Below are 22,775 nucleotides of genomic sequence, written 5' to 3' on the forward strand. Positions count from 1 at the left end.
CCCCCAAGGACTGACGTCTCCTTGCAAGGTCAGCTTTCAACTATTCCTTTTTGCTCTTGCCTCTTTACAAAATGGTGGATGAACTGAATGACTTGTCTGATGTGCATCTATCAACTGCTCAGGTGACATAAAGAAAGATTTGATTCATTGATTGATTGATTGGTTGGTTGATTGATACTTTAACAAACATCGCTGGAGGGGAGTTCACTTTTTCTCTCTTGAGAATGAGTAGAGTAACAGGACAATCATTCACTCACTCAATACGGTAGTCTTTATCAGATTGCACATTTATGTCCAATTGTAATGTTTTAATGAAATGTCGTGGTGTAGTGCAATTATTTTTGTACGGAAGTGCCCCCMAWTTTTTTTTWAAGTACGTCATAATTTCTCAWTCAAAGTTTGTAYTGACAGATGTAGCCTATTGAATATTAYTACAGAATATGCATAAAATGCATCCTCCAAATGCAACGTCTGCCTATGCCGACGCACATATTGTCTCAAGAAAATGTTATATTTTGAATAACCTCAAACATCAAGTTAGGCATATCTGATTTCAAAATAGGCCATCACTGTCAATAGTGAATGATAATTCTTCACGTTTTACTGCTGAAATGTCCAAACTGCATCTGCATGCCAATCATTTGATCTCAATCAGTTTCAAGAGAATATGCATTTAGATCTTCTTGAAATACTCTTTTCTTGAGCAAATTATAGCAAATGGTGTGCGCTGTTGCGTTTTGGCCGCATGAGAAAAAYAAATGAGACTATTCAGCTTCARCTAACCATCTTAAAATCTTGCTACAAATGAGGAGGTGTTTTGGTGTAGKCCTAACAGTAACATTATAGGCCTACTATGCTATGCAATTATATTTGGTTCTGTTATGTAAAATACTAATKAATCATTATGTGATCTTGCAATAATTGATTCAGCTTCAGAAATAMTATTTTTACCAGCTCCATGTATTCTCAAATTGAAAAAGGTGAGGGAGCATTGCTTCCTTGCTCTCCTGCAGCACTACACCCCTGATGAAATGTAACTTTAGTTTAAATATTTGTACTGTTTTTGTAAGTGTCACGCCCTGACCTTAGAGAGCCGTTTTATTTCTCTATTTGGTTAGGTCAGGGTGTGATGTGGGGTGGGCATTCTATGTTTTGTATTTCTTTGTGTTTGGCCGAGTATGGTTCCCAATCAGAGGCAGCTGTCTATCGTTGTCTCTGATTGGGAATCATACTTAGGTAGCCTTTTTTGCCACCTATGTTGTGGGATCTTGTTTTTGTACAGCTCTTGTAGCCTACGGAACGGTACGTTTGGGTTCATTTTSTTATTTTGTTGCTGGTTCTCATTTTAATAAATATGATGACCACAAATTACGCTGCACCTTGGTCTCCTTCAAACAWCGTACRTTACAGTAAGCGATTATCTCATAGAAAGGCAACATGCCTACATTATTTTGACAATGTCACAAGCCTGGGAAACCAAAGAGCACCTTACATATTAACTCTTGTTGCAGTCTTGTAACATATTCTATGCAAGGGACTGTAAACTCAAGCAGGAAAATAATAAGTTACAGTAGGCCTATGTATTCAAGGGGAKCTGTAGGATGATGTACTGGTATTTGAAATAATKAAATAAGTGGATATCCTGGTTAAACTCTGCCATTAGAGTTATAAAAGCGTGTATTCTGGCATTGTTTCAAGTCAACATGACCTGCTGGGAGTCCCAGAGCTGCAAAGGTCAGCCATGGGTTCAAAGGTGAAGAGTGAATGTCAGGTAATGTAGGTAGCCGAAGTAGAATAACATTTTGTTAAAATTCTCTCATCGAAAACTCTATATAGAGACATCCCTTTGATTTGAGAAATGWAAGGGCTCTGTTCATATTAAGAGGAAAGGGGTTGGGAACTATCTCAATCAAATGGTCTAATTGTCAGATTATAATACKTTTACCTGTCTAGCATTGATATTTGAGTTTGAGAAAAGATTTTAAAAAATCCTTATTCACGGATATTCTCTAACATGACCAGATGTTTTTCTATTAGTTCCATTCCACATAATGTAGTGTGAAGATAAGCATGGAACTTGCAAAAGAGAGGAGAAAATACTGAAACCCTGACACTGAGTTTATACTTTTAAGTGTGTTGGCACACACGGTTCCWCTTTAGCTTGGTTAAAACCATTTGAACACTGAGTCACAATGAGGCTGTTCCACTTGTACCATTTAATAGAGAAGACAACAAAACAGCCAGCATGACGGCACATGCCCTGGGGAGGAAGCGGCAAGTCATGTCAAAGCTGTGTTTGAGCGTGTGTGTGTGCCAAGCCTCTCCCAAGTCAGGTGTATAAAAGCACCTGCTCCCAATATGGCTTAAACATTGACACATGGATATCTTTCAAGCAAGACATACCAAGCAACTGATTTCTAAGAAAATACACATTTTGGGCTGATTTCCTTCATCGACTCCTCTAGGACTTGAAGAAGAAGAAAATATGGTATCTGCTGTGTTTCAGATGCTGGGCRCAKCCCTGGGCATCATTGGCTGGATCGTGGTCATCGTGGTCTGTGCCCTGCCTCAATGGAAGGTCACAGCCTTCATCGGCGAGMACATCATGACACARAACTTATTGGAGGGAATGTGGAAGGTCTGTGTGATCAGAGTAGAGGTCAGATACAGTGTACGGTCTACGACTCCATGCTGGATCCACCCCAGCACCTCCATGCCGCTCGTGATCCCATCATCTCTATCATGATGGGCCTGGTGGGCATCCTGCTCGCCGTGGTCCGGGGCAAGTGCACCAACTGCGTGGAGGATGAGAGGGCCAAATCCGGAATAGGCGTTGACAAGGGTCTAGTCATCATCGCTGTCGTCCTGTGCCTCWTCCCTGTTTGCTGGTCGGCCAACACCATCATCAGGGACCCCTTGCAGACAAGGTCTCAGAAGATGGAGCTGGGGGCCACGCTCTACATTGGCTGGGGGGGCCGCGCCCCTCATGATCATGGGAGGCGGCTTCCTCTGTGCCAACTGTTCCTGTAAAGAGGACAATTACCACACTAAGTACCCAGTTATCTATTAGTTTACTCCTATTAGTGCTAGGATTAGAGCAGGTGTAGGGTTAGGGGAGGGGTGGTAGGGTTAGGGGAGGGGTGGGGGGATTGGGGGAGGGTGGAAGGATTGGGGAGGGCTGGTAGTTATTAGGGGAGGGAGGGATTGGGGGAGGGGTGGAGGGTTGGGGGATGGTGGGAGGATTGGGGGAGGTTGGGAGGGGGAGGGGTGGAGGTTAGGAGAGGGTTGGTAGGGTTAGGGGAGGGGAGGGGAAAATAATAAAGAAGGAAAATAGATTAAAAAAACTATATATGGGGGATTGGAAGTGATGCAGACAATTACATTGATAGAAGTCACAATCTATCTGCAATATTAAAGCTGATCTACCYCCTAAAAACAAATGATACAAATAAAAGTACTCAGCTGCCAGGCCCTCAGCACCCAAGGGCTATGTTTGAGGAGTGGGAAAAACTTCACGGAGAGAAGTAAGAGAAAGAAAAGCAAGATAAACTATAAAAGAAAGATAGACTATGTATATTTATAACAGGTGCTGTGCAGTTTGATCCTTACTGTCACACATAGTGATTTTGTGAGATTGTGGGATGCCTGATGAAGACCTAAGGGTCGMCACGTTGTTGTAAATAAATATCACCTGGGAGCATGAGCAGCAGTGTGCAGCGTTTTCCTGTCTGTTTTCCATGGGTTCGCCTACAACTCCTGCACCTGAGGAAAGTACCTGGATGTGCGTTTGTTCTTCAGCTTTTGTACATGTTTGCATGGTATCACAGCTTGGTTCGAMTGCTAAATGACAAAATGCCATTGTATTTGACTTTAGCTAAAGACAGACAGTGGCACAGAAATGACATGTAATGTCAGCTAATACTCCTTCAGATGTATATTCATATAAAATATGTATAAAAGATTTCAGAATGGGTTTCTCATAACATTTTTAGCTTTATTTAACTAGGCAAGTCAGTTAAGAACAARTTCTTATTTTCAATGACRACCTAGGAACAGTGGGTTAACTGCCTTGTTCAGSGGCAGAACGACAGATTTTTACCTTGTCAGCTCGGGGATTCGATCTTGCAACTTTTCGGTTACTAGTCCAACGCTCTAACCACTAGGCTACCTGCTGCCCCAYAACATTGCATTGAAAGTGCATATTTCATTCATCATTTTGACTAAATGTATATTTTTTTATGTATGTATGATTCTGAAAATATAAATTTCAATGGTGATAAAAGTGTAAATAAACATTTTTGTTCAACTTCAAATTCACTGTCTCATGTTTTCTTTGACTGTACATGAGCAACAGCCTTTGATAATAATATCATATCCCTCAGCATGGCACTGGTTATTCTTAGCTCTTCAGCAACACCTCACACCAACTGTTAAACAGACATTTTCGTTGCGAAATTACAGACTAGATATACACTGCTCAAAAAAATAAAGGGAACACTAAAATAACACATCCTAGATCTGAATGAATGAAATATTCTTATTAAATACTTTTTTTCTTTACATAGTTGAATGTGCTGACAACAAAATCACACAAAAATGATCAATGTAAATCAAATGTATCAACCCATGGAGGTCTGGATTTGGAGTCACACTCAAAATTAAAGTGGAAAACCACACTACAGGCTGATCCAACTTTGATGTAATGTCCCTTAAAACAAGTCAAAAATGAGGCTCAGTAGTGTGGTGTGGCCTCCACGTGCCTGTATGACCTCCCAACAATGCCTGGGCATGCTCCTGATGAGGTGGCGGATGGTCTCCTGAGGCATCTCCTCCCAGACCTGGACTAAAGCATCCGCCAACTCCGGACAGTCTGTGGTGCAACGTGGCGTTGGTGGATGGAGCGAGACATGATGTCCCAGATGTGCTCAATTGGATTCAGGTCTGGGGAACGGGCGGGCCAGTCATAGCATCAATAATGCCTTCCTCTTGCAGGAACTGCTGACACACTCCAGCCACATGAGGTCTAGCATTGTCTTGCATTAGAAGGAACCCAGGGCCAACCGCACCAGCATATGGTCTCACAAGGGGTCTGAGGATCTCATCTCGGTACCTAATGGCAGTCAGGCTACCTCTGGCGAGCACATGGAGGCTGTGCGGCCCCAAAGAAATACCACCCCACACCATGACTGACCCACCACAAACCGGTCATGCTGGAGGATGTTGCAGACAGGAACGTTCTCCACGGCGTCTCCAGACTCTGTCACGTCTGTCACATGTTCAGTGTGAACCTGCTTTCACCTGTGAAGAGCACAGGGCGCCAGTGGCGAATTTACCAATCTTGGTGTTCTCTGGCAAATGCCAACCGTCCTGCACGGTGTTGGGCTGTAAGCACAACCCCCACTGTGGACGTCGGGCCCTCATACCACCCTCATGGAGTCTGTTTCTGACCGTTTGAGCAGACACATGCACATTTGTGGCCTGCTGGAGGTCATTTTGCAGGGCTCTGGCAGTGCTCCTCCTGCTCAAAGGAGGAGGTAGCCGTCCTGCTGCTGGGTTGTTGCCCTCCTACGGCTTCCTCCACGTCTCGTGATGTACTGGCCTGTCTCCTGGTAGCGCCTCCATGCTCTGGACACTACGCTGACAGACACAGCAAACCTTCTTGCCACAGCTCGCATTGATGTGTCATCCTGGATGAGCTGCACTACCTGAGCCACTTGTGTGGGTTGTAGACTCCGTCTCATGCTACCACTAGAGTGAAAGCACCGCCAGCATTCAAAAGTGACCAAAACATCAGCCAGGAAGCATAGGAACTGAGAAGTGGTCTGTGGTCACCACCTGCAGAACCACTCCTTTATTGGGGGTGTCTTGCTAATTGCCTATCATTTCCACCTGTTGTCTATTCCATTTGCACAACAGCATGTGAAATTTATTGTCAATCAGTGTTGCTTCCTAAGTGGACAGTTTGATTTCACAGAAGTGTGATTGACTTGGAGTTACATTGTGTTGTTTAAGTGTTCCCTTTATTTTTTTGAGCAGTGTATTAGATTACTGTTTAGTTGACAGTTTCAACCTAAAATAACATCCCAATTCCATTTTAGATACTTTATATTCCAGGTTAGCCAAGCTGAAATGTAGGCCTAAAGTTTTGTTTGCTACAGTAGCCCAGGTAAATTTAACATAAGAGAAAATGGACARCTGATTGATGGCTTGAGAAGACTGGAGGTTGAGAAACGGCTTTGCCACTGGAATGTGACTTTTACTTTAGTCTACACTTGGATTTCGAGTAAGATGACACTCACCTCTTGAGCATCCTTTATTGTCCAATGGTGTCCCCTACAGGAATAAAAACATAAAACATCATCATTCTGTTACACCACACATTCTGTTACACCACACTTCATCTTGTATTTTTGTGTCAAATAAAGTGTCAATCAAATATTAGTGTGCAGTCATAAAAAAATATGTAGTTTTAAACACCTCCAAATAACACATTTCCTGATAACCCAACTCTTTTTTTCAAATCCCTATTTTTAAAACTCCATAGTCAGTTTCCAAGTCATTCTTTGATAGAGTCCCATAGTAGTGAGTCAGAAGGAATAGCTGTTTTGTTTCCGTGTCAAGTGGCTACATGACCTTGAAGCTGCTCTTTTCTCTTAGGTCAGCACTGCTAGAGGTCACCGGGCTTCTGTCTGTTTGTGTATAAACATTCCTCAGCAAATGGGAGCAGAGCAGGGACTTGTAGTATCATATACCTGCATCATATCTCTGTTTTTAACACATTACAAACCCCAACTCCTACAACACAACTCTATAAATACTGGTCCCTGTTGTGTGAACCATCTCTGAACTCTTTGGGAATAGCTCGACTCCTCGGGACCTGTCCGTACTCAGCTTGGAGTGTGTGATACTCAGGTTGGCGTGTGTGAGGTCAGGAACAATCAGTGGACAGTGTGTGTGTGAGGAACTATTCAGTCAAGATGGTTTCCCAGGGGATCCAGATCATGGGCATCATCATGTCGTTGATCGGCTGGTTGATGGTCATCATCGTGTGTGCCCTGCCTATGTGGAAGGTCACAGCCTTCATYGGAGCCAACATCGTCACGGCCCAAACAATCTGGGAGGGAATGTGGATGAACTGTGTTGTGCAGAGCACGGGCCAGATGCAGTGTAAGGTCTACGACTCCATGCTGGCACTACCCCAGGACCTCCAGGCCGCCAGAGCCATGATCATCATCTCCATCCTGACAGGTATCGTCGGCATCTGCTTGTCGATTGCAGGAGGGAAATGCACCAACTGCATAGCAGAAGAGGGATCCAAGGCTAGAGCCTGTATTGTGGCTGGAGTCCTCTACATCATCTCAGGCATCCTCTGCCTCATCCCAGTGTCCTGGTCAGCCAACACCATCATCAGGGATTTCTACAACCCCCTGCTGATCGAGGCCCAGAGGAGGGAGCTGGGGGCGTCTCTGTATATGGGCTGGGGTGCTGCAGCACTGCTGCTGATGGGAGGGGGGCTGCTGTGCTGGAACTGTCCCCCCAAGCAGGACCACCACTATCCGGCCAAGTTCTCTCAGGTCAGATCCACCTCCTCCGGACCCATGCAATATGTCTGAGATGTTCATGTCAGTGTCATGTTAAGATCTACTTAATCAAATTCAATTTAAATGTGGACACTAAGGACAGTTCTCATTCCAAAAACTGTGAGAGTTTTAAATCACAAAGAACTTGAATGGGTTTGTTGAGTTAAAATAATGTTACGAGTTATGTTATAACTATAATGTAAGTATTTTAGTTTTTTTTAAACAGCTGATATTCTCTACTACTGAAGTACCCTGGTAATATCCTTTAATGTCAAATTAAATCCATGAGGTTAGCAATACTGTATATCAAGTTATGTCTCCATTTTGGCACTGTCTTAACATTGTTCTTGTGATTAAAACAAGTGTGTCATCATTGTAAATAAACTGTACAATATAAATATAATACGTCTGTATTATCCATTTATTTATGAAAGCGCAACAATTAATCACACAAATGTGCTTTCACTGGGTTATTAGTGAGGTGAATTGTCTTTCTGTTGCGGTAATTTTTTTTATCCAGTATCAGTACAAACACCCCTATGCTCTGCTCTGTTTGGTGTGTAAACCTTGACCTATTTAAAATAACTATTGAGATGCTTGATAACGATCAGATACATGTTGACTTGATCATAAAATAGAAAAACAATAAGAGATATGGAAAATAAGAATTTGTCTGTATACAGGCAGCCCAATTCTGATATATTTTCCACTAATTGGTCTTTTGACAAATCACATCAGATCTTTTACAGAGCTGAAAGGATTTGTCAAAAGAGCAATTAGTGGAAAAAATATCAGAATTGCTCTGTCTTTGTAAACGCAGCCTCAAAAACATCTGTAGCCTACTGTCATTGTTAGGCCTACTACATTAGGTTTCAGTTAGACCTACTGAATCGTCTATCACAGCAACAGGCCAATCCGAGCAGCACCAGACAATTGTTATCATGTGTGGTTCATCTAGACCCCATAGGTGCAGATAAGCGTTCTTCTTTTATAAACCTAACCACTGTTGTCATTTTAACACCATCTAGAAGTAGCCTACTGTACCATGCATTCAGCTTGTTTGCAAATTCTGGGCATTTGCCTCAGTGTGATCGGATGGTTTGGAGACATTATCATTTGCGCGCTTCCCATGTGGAAAGTGACCGCATTCATTGGCAACAACATTGTCACAGCACATATAATGTGGAAAGGCCTGTGGTTGATGAACATGCATGGTACTGAGTACGGGGCAAATGCAGTGTAAAGTCTACGACTCCATGCTGGCACTACCTCAGGATCTACAGGCGGCCCGCGCCCTAATGGTCATCTGGTCGCTCTCAAAGCCATGCTGCTGTCTAACGTTGGGGGGAAATTCACCAACTGCATCGAGGACACGTGGTCCACAGTCTCCACAGCATTGGRAGGATTTTCATAGTCTGGGGTCCACGGGACTCATGCTTCTGGGTGGAGGGATTCTCTGTAGCCAGTGTCCACTAAGCCAGGATCGGGGACACTCCTCCAAATACAATGTGGCAAGATATGTAAAACCCTATTCGGCAAGAGAGGCCTATGTGTGAGCACATGGCAATATTTGCGTTGAACATTGACTAGCCTAATAATGTTGCTTTGGGGCTTTTGAACTAACTTTTTGTTTTAACTCCAATAATTTAAACACATTTTCCAATAAAGTTTTTAAATTGACAAATGTATTTCATTCCACCTTTTAAATGAGTGATCCCTTGCACATTGCTGTAACATTTCCAGCTGAAGCAATAGTGATGGCTGTGGAGTGGTTGGACTGTTGTAAGATAAAGGGCTTGTGTAGGATGGGCTACTCCATAGTCTGGACAGTTACTTTGAGGCAGTGTGGTAAGATTGTCCACGAAGTAGATTAAACCAAATGCCAATAACTCTTTAAATCTCCTCCAGGGTCCACTTAATTATATCATCCATCTCACACACGCACCCTCCCTCTCCTTTACCCCTCCTTGTTAGGGTATGTCAAAGCCCGATATAGATATTTCTAAATACTGTCGTGGTTTGGTAGCCTCATACRAGGCTAGTGGTTTGGTAGCCTCATACAAGGCTAGTGGTTTGGTAGCCTCATACAAGGCTAGTGGTTTGGTAGCCTCATACGAGGCTAGTGGTTTGGTAGCCTCATACGAGGCTAGTGGTTTGGTAGCCTTATACGAGGCTAGTGGTTTGGTAGCCTCATATGAGGCTAGTGGTTTGGTAGCCTCATACGAGGCTAGTGGTTTGGTTGCCTCATACGAGGCTAGTGGTTTGGGGTCACCATGTTAGAACCATTTCCCCAACACAATGTGTTCAATGTATCTTAAGCATAATCTAAATGGCTCTTGTGGTTAGGTGAGGGCTTTTGGGATGAAGATACGTTCTGATGTGGTTAGGAAGTGTCACCATTACCATTTTCCCTAAATTGCAAGTTGTTGACAGTTTCTTGTAACCTGCAGATTCAGAAACGCTAAATGATCTGACCGCACTTGTGGAAACAAATGACACATTGACTAACTGGTAGTGGAATGTCACTTTCATAACATGTCCTAACCCTACATCTTTTGAAATATAAATATAAAATCCAAATGTTGATACATACAGTGTCGGTAAAACCACCTTTTTATAAAGTAAATAGGCCTGCACATGTGCATTTATTTACATTTTCAAAGTCACAATGAAGGTCTGGGATTTAGCATTTTTATAGATGGGTAATGCCTTCATGGAAGTGCCAGTTTCAGTGTAGATGGTATCAAGTTGGAAGAAGTGTAATCCCAATGAACTCTAGGTTGTTTTGAACCTGTCGCATATGAAAGAGAGCTTTCTGAAGATGACAGTATTTAGTGAAGGATTGTCACCACTTCGTCAGCTCTGTCTGTGTGTCACAAAGTATCTACAGTGTGACAGCCTGAGGAAACTGGTCTGTCCGGAACAACTCACCTTGTGGCAGGAAACCACTCCTACTGCACATTCTTCCTCCTCAGCGGGCTCCAGTTGTTTCTGATCGTCAATCAGACCTCTCACATAGCTCCAGAGATCCAGACCTAGGCAGCCAGACTTCTCTTTCTCCCACTCCGGACACAACCTTTGGTCATGGGAAGGATCGGAAAGGAGGTGTTGGGCCAGGTGCTCAGCTTCATCGGCTTTGTGGGGGTGGCAGTGACCACGGGTATCCCCATGTGGAGGGTAACCACTTACATCGGTGCCAACATTGTAACAGGACAGATTGTGTGGGACGGCCTGTGGATGAACTGCGTGATGCAGAGCACGGGACAGATGCAGTGCAAGATAAACGACTCAATGATGAGGCTAGCAACAGACCTTCAGGCAGCGAGGGCCCTGGTCATCATCTCCATCATCTTCAACTTTGTCGGCCTGATTGTCACCTTCATCGGGGGCCAGTGCACCAGCACCCTGAAGTCTGAATCCTCCAAGGGTAAAGTGACGATCCTTGGAGGCATCCTGCTGCTCATTGGTGCTCTTCTGGTCCTCATCCCCGTCTGCTGGTCGGCAGCGTTCACCATCTCAGACTTTAATAACCCTCTGACCATCGAGACCCAGAGGAGGGAGATAGGAGCCTCCATCTACATCGGCTGGGGCKCCGCAGCGCTGCTCCTCATCGGGGGGATCATCCTCTGCACCTCCTGCCCGCCCCAGAAGATGTATGGGTACCCAGGCTATCCTCAAGGAGCGCCCATGTACCCCTATCCAGGCCAACCAATGGTCCAGGCAGGGCCCTATGGGAGAGTTTACACCCCAGCCAGCAGACCCTACTCAGGGACAGGTTCGTATGCACCAAGCAAGCCATATGCAGCACCAATAGAATACGCTGTACCTGGACGGCCTGGACGGTATCTGTAACAAAGTGAAATGGAAAGAGGGAACGTCTCCCTGAATATTGACTGGTATTCTGGACCTTGATGTTTTCAAGCTATTGTTTTGCTTAGCTTTGCCTCTGCAGAGTTTAATTGCACCACCAAAATGTACTTATATCATGTACTTTTGTCCACATTGATATGTAGATATTGTTATTGATGAGAATAACATGCAATTTATAGACATGAAAATGATTGTGTGAATGATATTCATTATGTTTAMGAGTGTTTGCACTTTCACACAAGAGGAAGAATCTGTTCTTTCAAATGTTGACAATGTAAATCCTTATGTCTTGACTACTATACTAGTATGCAAACATTACAACAAATAGTTTGATCATGAGAATGGATGTAGCGTAAATGTTAATTTTAGCAGCAACCTGTGTTCTCCCATTGTGCAACCGATACTGTTGTCTTGTAAATAGCTGGCTGGTCTATGACTTGTGATGTATCTGTACACAGAAAACAATACATTTTTCTGTAAATATTTTGTGCCTATATTTACCAAATATAAACACACATGTTATTATATACAATAATGTGTAGTCCTAATGTGTCTTTGTGGAAAAGTTGGGAAACAATAACTGCGATTTGAAATGTTCATGAACTATGACCAATAATCATACCAATAATCAAAGCCTATGCATTTTCTAACTTGCGATTCATGTTTTAAAAGTTGCATTTTGAATTCAACTCTGCCTTAAATGATGAATCTAAACRTCTAAGTCGTTGGGGGGGAGGGGGTACGAAGCTAACATATGGAGTTGGTTTAAGATTGTCATACCATGGATCATTTAGCTATTTGATTTTGAATTTCAGAACCCTTTCAGGTATAAAAAAAAATGTTTTTTTTAAAATTTGGCCTTTACTACTATAGCGCATAGTAGCGCATTGAATAACACATTCATAAATGGCAAAATACATAAGGAATAAGGTTTTGAAGTGTATGTCTTATATCTAGGAGATATAAGAAAGCTCAGGAAATATCTATATATTTTTTACACATATTCAACCCCTTATTTTTGTTGACACAAAACTACCTCTACATTTCCATTAATTTGTATGGGTTACCTTCAGTGACACTTAGTTTGTAGCCGAAACGGTTTTGACGCTAGACAGAAGATGGCACATCAGCGATTACCGACATCAGACAAGTCCCGTGGGGCTTATAGGGGTCGTAGAGCAAAACGGAGAACACCTGGTGTTCGTGAAAGTCTCATCTTTCTATATTAGTTTGTAGGCCAAACCGTTCAGACGCTACAGACGTTTATGTGAGTGGACCAATTTTTTTCTCATGGTTTGACAAACTCCGCTGTAGCTCGGCCACTTTCCACCGCAGATGCGGAAGGCCGACATAGGAGGATGTGACGTATTGAGACACAGCCCATGCAAAAAAAAGATATCTCCAGCTTAAACTGACGGATTTTGATAGGGTGTGTCAATAGACTCTTAAGGATTTTAAGGGATCAATATCTTTCAGTTACATGATGACGTGTATCTGTGTATCTCCTTTCATTTTGGAGATAGCATGGTTGCTCAAAAGCTACCTCATATCTCCTCTCTCCAAATATACAAACATCCCACTGGGCACACAATGGTTGAATCTACATCATTTCCACATCATTTCACTCAAATTACGTTYGTTGAACCAACGTGGAATAGACGTTGAATTGACGTCCGTGCTCAGTGGGATAGTTTTGAGAGTCTAGACTGTAACTCAAATAGGTTGTTTAACTAGATTGCCAACAGCTTTCTTTAAAATCAAGGTTTCTTAGATCTGTACCCGGGCTTAAAGGCAATGTTCTGTAGTGTGTTTTTAATGTATTGGTTTATTACATGAAAGAAATGTGTTCAGGATCAAAACCAAGAAAACAGAGACTGAATATAGGCCTTAACTTACTTCTGGCTATGACAAATCACAATTCTGGTGGTATTAGCAACTTGATTACAGGAATCAATAGTTGCAATAAAAAATGTCATCATGAAAACGGGGAACAACAGGAGTAGCTTCGAACTTCCGGCCATGACTAATGAGAATTCAGGTGGCATTGTTGACAGTTTATCTCTCTACCCTGAAACCAGTGGGCAGACAGGCCTAACCACCCAGCCAAACGGCATTCACTACAGAGGCATTTTTTGAATGGACCAATTACTATCTCTTCTTCACAGGTCTTGTATTCGTTAGCATGTCCAAAGAGATTGAGGCGCATCTCACCGAAACCCATTGTCATTCACACATACCGACAGGGGAGGTGAAAGAATCTGGTCCGGCTTGAAAATGACCACGTCAACTGGTTTCAGGTCAGGGGGAAGGCTGTTGACTCCACCCTTTCAGGAGCAGAGAGGTCCATATAACTTCAGGGGACGTGACTTAGTGATTAGTTAACAACGATTACAACCAAGCTGTGCTGACCTGCATTGACTCTCCTCTACAACCTCTGCCTGAGCTTCATTGATTTTACAACAAAAAACAAGAAGTCTTCAAAATGGTGTCGATGGGAAGACAGATGCTGGGCTTCGTCCTGGCTATCATTGGGTTCCTGGGGACCATTATTGTGTGTGCCCTGCCTATGTGGAAAGTCACAGCCTTCATCGGAGCCAACATCGTGACTGCTCAGGTCATATGGGAGGGCTTGTGGATGAACTGTGTGACCCAGAGCACGGGACAGATGCAGTGCAAGATCTACGACTCCCTCCTGGCCTTACCCCAGGACCTGCAGGCTGCCAGAGCTCTGAGCGTCATCGCCATCATCGCATCATGCTTCGGCATCCTCTTGGGAATTTCTGGAGGAAAGTGCACCAACTTTGTAGAGGATGAGGCTTCCAAAGCTAAAGTAGCCATTGCCAGCGGGATCATCTTCATCGTGGCTGGCGTCCTCATCCTCGTCCCTGTCTGCTGGTCTGCCAACACCATCATCAGGGATTTTTACAACCCTCTGCTGGTCGAGGCCCAGAGGAGGGAGCTGGGGGCCTCACTGTACATCGGCTGGGGCACAGCAGGGCTCCTGATTCTGGGAGGGGGGCTCCTCTGCAGCTCCTGCCCACCCAAGGAGGAGCGTGACGACTACCCAGTGAAGTACTCACAGGCAAGGTCCACAGCTACCAGCAGAGCTTACGTTTGAGCAGGAAACTGTTGAAAGAAAGACTGTAAATTATTTGATTATCTTTGGTAATCTTCTGTGAATTGAAAATATCATGCAAGTTACTGGTATTATCCAGTCTTGTTCTTTTCCATTTTACGTTTTGAAAGTGATGTGAAATCAGAACAGAGTGAATATGTGAAAACAAATTAACTGAGCTCTTCAGAACTTTGCAAGAAAAAGACAAGACAGAACTGTTGCCTATAAGAAATGACGTTACAGAGAAGTAGTACTACTCTATACGCAGTGTCGAGGGATCATCTCATGGGTCATGGGGTGATGACTGAAGTGAATTGAAGCCATTCCCATAACCCTAACTTCTCTTTTACCGTATAAGGACACTGTGCCAGAATGATAGTATTGATGTAAGAACATGGACTATATGTACATTATATATGTATAATCGACTTGTCATAACTTTGTACAGTAGATCACAGTATGTTTTGCAAACAGCCAATATATGTTGATTGATTATGTCTAAAGAACTTAATCAATTGCAAACCTTCTTTTTTTTGTGTATAAAACATTTCCAACAAAGTACTCCCTGACGAAGGCCATGCAGCCGAAACGCGTCGGTTTAAAAAAAACTTTGTTTCTATTGACCATGCCATACTAATAAAGGCATTTTAATTAATTATATGAAGAGTGCCTTGGTCCTCCTTTCTTTTTGATGAAAGTTTATACATTGGTGTTAACTGTCTTTTTTAAGAAATTTACTCCAAGTTACTGTGATTTCCTTTTTCTCAGCTGAAATCTTAGCTGAAAATGTCTAATAGCATATTATTTAGGTGAAATGACCTACTGWCAATCCTCCCTCACTGTCTTCTGTTTGAAATACACCAAAAGTGGGACTTTACATCCCATTGATTCGAGTAAGAAAGTGAGGAAAGTATTTAACCCTGTCACACAATCCTGAGAACACTGATTTCTTCTAAAGATTTGAAATAGATTTCCCCCATTATTAGAAATACTCACTGAGACATTTACTTTGAAGACTGGCAGTGACAGATTGCAAGAATGCACAGATGAACCAGTTACACAACTTAAGCCAGGTTAGATAAGAAAAAACTATTGTCTGTGAAACAAGCTCTGCTATTTAAACTGGCTTCCTCTCAGAACCAGCTATGTAGAGATGATGTGCAGAGATTGGCCAAAATGTATAGGCCTACTGGATATTTTCATAATTTATTGTTATTTAGATTGGAAAAACTGGTAGAACCTGGTTTGTTTTCATTGTTCATTCATTGTTGAATAGACAATTGTCACTACTTTCTCGAACAAGAAGCATTAAGAACAGTATCACCTTACCACCCCTTAAACTACATYGTAATTCCTTGTGCCAAGTATACCAAAACATGTCTCGTTACATCTTCATCTTGTGACGCTGTTTACATACATTACATAATGCTTAAGTTAACAGTGCACATTATAAAAATATGTTGTATGAGTTTAAACAGATCAGATTATCTCTCGCCCCCAGCCCCACCTCTCTTTTCTGTGCATTGGCGTGCCAATGCAATGTGAACGTCTCCAAATCGGTTGGGGCATACTGCATGCTCTGGAATCTGGTGACCTCTCTAACCCAGTGAAAGTGAAGCTTGGCATAGGTGTGTCAGGAAAGCTAAACAAATCACTGTTGATTTTTAGTTGAGAATGTGTAAACTAAGAAGGTATGATGAGTTCACAAAAACACACAGTGCGAGAAGGGTACTTTATAGGGCTTAGTGCTCCCCTCCTCTGTTTTCTTTTCTGTCCTCCCATGACTATTTATACATTTATTTCAGCACTATTTGCCATCTATTGCTAACAAAGTCAAATGAATCACATTGAAAGTTAATTTTGCTGTTTGAGCTTTCAAGCTGGTGAGTTTTCAAGCACATGCCTACATCCTCGTTCCTCATAGGATGTTTGAACAATAAAAGCTTTGTAAACTGATCTACCATATCCAAAAAGGAGAATAAAATGAAACTCCCACCTTTATTGTCCACACACAACAATGTATCCTGTAAGGCTGGTATTATTTGGCTGGCTCTCAGTTTCTTAAAGCTGGACCAGCTAGTAACACTCTTCTTTCTCGTTTTCAAATGCACCRAAACACCTGATTACCTTCCGGTATTAACTTGGAGACACAAAAAGTTAGTCAATGAGTAGAGAGAGACAGAAGGACACTGCATTCAGAATGTGTTCCATGGGCATTCAGATGCTGGGCAGTGCCCTGGCCTTGATCGTCTGTGTAGGGAACGACCATTGTCGGCGGCGTGCCCATGTGGAGGGTCATAGACTTCATCTGAAAAAACGATGTCACCTCGCAAACCATCTGTGAGGGCATCTGGATGAGCTGTGTGGTCCAGAGCATGGGCCAGATGCAGTTTAAGGTATATGACTCCATGATGTCCCTCAGCTTCGACCTGCAGGTTGCTAGAGCGCTGGTCGTGGTGGACATCGTGGTGGGAATTGCTGGCCTCTTCATGGCGTTTGTCGGGGGAAAGTGCACCAACTTTCTGTTGGAGGAGGTGGCCAAGGCACGGGCGACGGTGGCGGTAGGGGTGGTGCTCATCATCAGTGGGATCCTGTGTCTCATCCCTGTATCCTCAACAGCCAGTCTCATCATCCAGGACTTTTACAACYGACTCCTGGTGAATGCTCAGCGGAGAGAGCTGGGGGGCTGGGATCCTGCTACTCCTGGGAGGGGGACTCCTCTGTGATAACTGCCAACCCAAGGAGGACGACAAAGCCCCCTCTATGAAATATATACTGGCCAAGTCGTCAGGAAGTTACAGCAAACCGGCAGGTTCTGTGGCAAGTTCCTCCACCCCAACAAAGACCGACATTTAATATGAAGGTTCRTGGGACAAACTGGTCTGCATGAAAATGTTGTTTCTCCATCTTTTCAAAAGGTATTGGTGGTATAAGGTACATGGACGGACAGTGGAATATAAAGGAAAAGGTACCAATGGAAAGATGTTGTATGCAAAAAAACTGTACTATAAAGGAAATGATGCACTTAACTTTTTGATTGATTAGCCAGGGAAACACTTCACTCTTAGAAAAAAGGGTTCCAAAAGGATTCTTCAGCTGCCCCATAGGGGAACCCTTTTCGGTTATCTCTTTGGAAAGGATTCTGTATAGAACTCAAAACGGTTCTACCTGGAACCCAAAGGGTTCTTCAAAGGGTTCTCCAATGGGGASAGCCAAAAAGCTATATTTTTCCAAGAGTGTATGAGTGTATTAATATGCTACTGTTTAGATATACACTGAACAAAAATATAAACATAACATGTAAAGTGCTGGTCCCATGGTTCATGAGATGAAATAAAAGATCCCTTACCTTTCTCCAATTTTGTGCACAAATTTGTTTACATGAGYATTTTAGTGAGCATTTTATCCTTTGTCAAGATAATCCATCCACCTGACAGGTGTGGCATATCAAAAAGCTGATTAAACAGCATGATCATTACACAGGTGCACCCTGTGCAGTGGACAATAAAAGGCCACTCTAAAATGTGCAATTTTGTCACACAACACAATGGCACAGATGTCTCAAGTTTTGAGGCAGAATGCAATTGGCATGCTGACAGCAGGAATGTTCACCAGAGCTGTTGGCAGAGAATTKAATGTTCATTTTTCTACCATAAGCCACCTCCAATGTCATTTCAGAGAATTTGTCAGTACATCCAACCGGCCTCACAACCACAGACCACATGTAACCACGCCAGCCCAGGTCCTCCAGATCCGACTTCTTCACCTGCGTGAAACAAATTCTGATTGGCTGGATTAGGGCCTTATTAATTTATTTAAATTGACTGATTTCCTTAACTGTAATTCAGAAAAATCATAGAAATTGTTGCAAGTTGCGATTATATTTTTGTTCAGTATATGTAAATGTTATTTGTTTCTCGAAGTCCTGGCAAGTTGATTATACACTGTTGCAAATTATATTAGTCAGCAACTTTTTTACTGTTGTATGTTCTCTGTTTTATTACAATAAACTATCTTTTCATATTTCAGGTGAGTGTTTGTGAATTCAGTACTCCCACTGATGTCCTTGTTTTCACGAAATGCATTCATCATGATCATAAAATGTTCTCTGTAAGGTTAAAATAGAAGACTGGTAAAAACCTGTTTGACAGGAACTAGTGTCAGAGAATTCCACCCATGCTTCAAACTCAATGACCGTTTCAATGTGTTTTTCGACCAACATATACAATAGTCATTACATGTCCCTCCATCAAATAGGTCCTACACTGATGACACACTACTGCTATCTAGTGGTATATACAGTGCCTTCAGAAAGTATTCAGACCCCTTGACTTCTTCCACATTTTTTTATGTTAGAGTTATTCTAAAATTGATTAAATGAAGAAAAAAAATCCMCAGCAATCTACACACAATACTCCATAATGACAAAGCAAAAATAGGTTTTTCGATTTTTTGCAAATTTACTAAAMATAAAACACTGAAATACCCTATTTACATAAGTATTCAGGATGCTCAGGTGCATCCTGTTTCAATKTATCATCCTTGGGATGATTCTACAACTTGATTGGAGTCCACCAGTGGTAAATTCAATTGATTGGACATGATCTGGAAAGGCAAACACCTGTCTATATAAGGTCCCACAGTTGACAGTGCATGTCAGAGCAAAAACCAAGCCATGAGGTTGAAGGAATTGTCCGTAAAGCTCCGAGACAGGATTGTGTCGAGGCACAGATCTGGGGAAGGGTACCAAAAAATGTCTGCAGCATTGAAGGTCCCCAAGAACACAGTGGCCTCCATCATTCTTAAATGGAAGACATTTGGAACTTCCAAGACTATTCCTAGAGCTGGCCGCCCGGCCAAACTGAGCAATCGGTGGAGAAGGGCCTTAGTTAGGGAGGTGACCAAGAACCCTATGGTCATTCTGACAGAGCTCTAGAGTTCCTCTGTGGAGATGGGAGAACCTTCYAGAAGAACAACCATCTCTGCAGCACTCCACCAATCAAGTCTTTATGGTAGAGTGGCCAGACGGAAGCCACTCCTCARTAAAAAGCATATGACAGCCCACTTGGAGTTTGCCAAAAGACAACTAAAGACTCTCAGACCATGAGAAACAAGATTCTCTGGTCTAAATGAAACCAAGATTGAACTCTTTGGCCTGAATGACAAGCATCACTTCTAGAGGAAACCTGGCACCATCCCTACGGTGAAGCATGGTGGTGGCAGCATCATGCTGTGGGATGTTTTGCGCCTGCAGGGAGTGGGAGACTAGTCAGGATTGAKGGAAAGATGTATGGAGCAAAGTACAGAGAGATCCTTGATGAAAACCTCCTCCAGAGCGCACAGGACCTCAGACTGGGGTGAAGGTTCACCTTCCATCAGGACAACAACCCTAAGCACAAAGCCAAGACAACGCAGGAGTGGCTTCAGGACAAGTCTCCTTGAGTGGCTCAGCTGGAGCCCAGACTTGAACCTGATCAAATATCTCTGGAGAGACCTGAAAATAGCTGTGCAGCAACGCTCCGCATACAACCTGACAGAGCTTGAGAGGATCTGCAGAGAAGAATGGGAGAAACTCCCCAAATACAGGTGGTCCAAGCTTGTAGCATCATACCCAGAACACTCAAGGCTGTAATTGCTGCCAAAGGTGCTTCAACAAAGTACTAAGTAAAGGGTCTGAATACTTATGCAAATGTATATTTCAGTAAAAAAAATTATAAACATTTCTAAAATCCTGTTTTTGCTTTGTCATTATGGGGTATTGTGTGTATATTGACTAGGAAAAAAACCAATATAATCAATTTTAGAATAAGGCTGTAGCATCATACCCAGAACACTCAAGGCTGTAATTGCTGCCAAAGGTGCTTCAACAAAGTACTAAGTAAAGGGTCTGAATACTTATGCAAATGTATATTTCAGTAAAAAAAATTATAAACATTTCTAAAATCCTGTTTTTGCTTTGTCATTATGGGGTATTGTGTGTATATTGACTAGGAAAAAAACCAATATAATCAATTTTAGAATAAGGCTGTAACCTAACAAAATGTGGAAAAAGTCAAGCGGTCTGAATACTTTCTGAAGGCACTGTACATAATGTATGTTTCCCACTGTGTCCTGTAGTGTGCCTGTTAGGAAGTAGGGTGGACAATGTCCAAYCTAGAACCAAACAACACATTGCATAGGCCTTCCTATCAGTCAAACGGACCATACTTATACCTTTTAAGGTGCGTAAACCGCAGTGCATGGACATTTGGTTAAGGGAATTCATTGACTTATTGACTATGGAACGAGCGGCATCTGCCCTCCAAGACTATGACAATGACCCAGAGGGTCTCTGGAACACTAGAATAATATGTGTAAACCATAGAGCATAGCCTAGTATATCAACTGTGTATTTGTTTCTGAACTATACCCTCCCTCTTGCCAGGTCCCAGAGGATACCTAGCTTGTTGTGGCAGGGATCAATGGGTGTCCTCCCCCTTCTATTGTTTATTGTCATGTTTGGATGTTGGTTGTCTGTCCCATGTAGCTCAGTTGCACTTGCAACACCAGGGTTGTGGGTTCAATTCCCACGGGGGACAAGTACGAAAAWGTATGCACTCACTACTGTAAGTCACTCTGGATAAGAATGACACACAATGTAAAAAAACATCTCACTGTGTTGTTGTCTTTGTAAATGGAAAATAAAAAAGCATAAATAGAAGAAAAACATTTGTGGAAATTGCTAGTCTGTAATCACAGAGATAAAAGAGCAAACAGACATTTTGAGCATATTGTTAAAACATATTTTTTCTCTTTGTTTCATCCCCAGTTCTGCACAAGCTGTAACGCCCCCCATGGCTGTGGAGGAGCTGGGCATCACCCTGTCCATGGTGGGCCTGGCAGGCACCATCCTGATCTGCGCCTTGCCCATGTGGAAGGTTACAGCGTTCATCGGCACCCACCTGGTGGTCATGCAGGTGTTCTGGGAGGGCCTGTGGATGACCTGTGTGTCTGAAACCACGGGACAGATGCAGTGTAARATCTAYGAYGCTCTTCTAGACCTGTYYCCTGACCTCCAGGCGGCCMGGGGCCTCATYGTCATCAGCATGGTACTGGGCTGCCTGGCRTTCCTCGTCTTCCTYCTGGGGGCTAGGTGTACCAACTGCCTGAGCCATCCCAAGTTCAAAGCCAGCATGGTGCAGGCCGCAGGGGTCACCTTCGCCCTGGCTGGGTTAWGCAYCATAGTGGCTGTGTCCTGGACGGCCCAGTCAATCATTAGGGACTTCTATAACCCGCGGGTCCCTGAGGTGCTGAAGAAAGAGATGGGGGCGGCCATCTATGTGGGCTGGGTGACCTCTGGGTTCCTGTTCTGTGGAGGAGGGGTGCTGTGTACCAGCTGTCCTCCAGGGGGGAGAGAGGGCAGGCATGGTTCCAGCAGTAGGTACACCCTGGCTAGGATGCCCACTCACACTCACAGCAGCTACGCCATAAAGAACTATGTGTGAGAGGGGAGTGCTTTATTTGCCTTTTAACTTCAGGCAAATAGTGTTGGCAGGTGTTGGCACTATGAAGAGACATGTCACAGCAAGTTTTTCCATGACAACATTGTTATTTTGTACAWTGAATGTCCATGTCTGGTCATTCGGTGTATTGTCTGACTTTCATAGATTTAGAATTGCCCTGGAACTATTTGATAGCTTGGTGGAAGTTTTTAAAAATAAGATCATGTTAATTGATTCTTGTTACAAAATAGTCTGACTTAGGTAATTGTAGCTATTCAAATGTTCACTCTATCACCATGAAATATGTTTACTGAGGARAYATCTGTTATTGAAATATAATCACTGAAAATCAATAGGTTACTAATATTGACAGTACAACTACGTCAACTGAATGAACCTGATTGTTTTTATATCCCTGTATTGTAATTCACATACTTTCATTTTTCCCATCCTATTCAACTGTGGTTACTACTTATCGTGTGTTTTTGTAACAATGTTTATCACAGTTAATTTTATGATTAGAGATTATGCTAAGAGAATAGAGGCAGTACTTTAGTGGGCAACAAATCATATTCTTTGAATGGTTTGCGATTTGAACTTAATAGAAATAAACATTTTGATTAGAAATGACTTTTGTTGCATCTTTTATTTATCTTATTGAAAAAGTGTATCAAAACTCATTAGAAGGGAGAACATTGAACRTTCAGAATGAAGTATGAAAGATGCTGT

General features: G+C 42.7%; 3 protein-coding genes and 3 pseudogenes across 3 annotated transcripts; all 6 read left to right on the forward strand.

Moving 5' to 3' along the window:
* Window positions 1-2,263: 2,263 nt before the first annotated feature.
* LOC111982787 (claudin-4-like) lies at window positions 2,264-3,096 on the forward strand (annotated as a pseudogene).
* Window positions 3,097-6,784: 3,688 nt separating this feature from the next.
* LOC111982786 (claudin-4-like) lies at window positions 6,785-7,983 on the forward strand. Its single transcript, XM_024014378.2, has one exon. It carries the CDS (start codon window positions 6,978-6,980, stop codon window positions 7,611-7,613), a length of 636 nt encoding a protein of 211 aa, XP_023870146.1. The 5' UTR covers window positions 6,785-6,977; the 3' UTR covers window positions 7,614-7,983.
* Window positions 7,984-8,112: 129 nt separating this feature from the next.
* Window positions 8,113-9,258, forward strand: LOC139022820 (claudin-like protein ZF-A89; annotated as a pseudogene).
* A 1,307-nt stretch (window positions 9,259-10,565) lies between these two features.
* LOC111982781 (claudin-like protein ZF-A89) lies at window positions 10,566-11,985 on the forward strand. The gene has a single exon (XM_024014374.2). The coding sequence runs from the start codon at window positions 10,665-10,667 to the stop codon at window positions 11,430-11,432; it is 768 nt and encodes a 255-aa protein (XP_023870142.1). The 5' UTR covers window positions 10,566-10,664; the 3' UTR covers window positions 11,433-11,985.
* Window positions 11,986-13,109: 1,124 nt separating this feature from the next.
* LOC111982784 (uncharacterized) lies at window positions 13,110-22,660 on the forward strand. Its single transcript, XM_070433904.1, has 2 exons — window positions 13,110-14,567; window positions 21,374-22,660. The coding sequence occupies exons 1-2, from the start codon at window positions 13,933-13,935 to the stop codon at window positions 22,047-22,049; spliced, it is 1,311 nt and encodes a 436-aa protein (XP_070290005.1). The 5' UTR covers window positions 13,110-13,932; the 3' UTR covers window positions 22,050-22,660.
* On the forward strand, window positions 14,573-17,918 carry LOC111982783 (claudin-4-like; annotated as a pseudogene).
* Window positions 22,661-22,775: the final 115 nt, after the last annotated feature.

The sequence above is a fragment of the Salvelinus sp. IW2-2015 genome, linkage group LG22, assembly GCF_002910315.2.
Source record: "Salvelinus sp. IW2-2015 linkage group LG22, ASM291031v2, whole genome shotgun sequence".
NCBI classification, from domain to species: Eukaryota; Metazoa; Chordata; class Actinopteri; order Salmoniformes; family Salmonidae; genus Salvelinus; species Salvelinus sp. IW2-2015.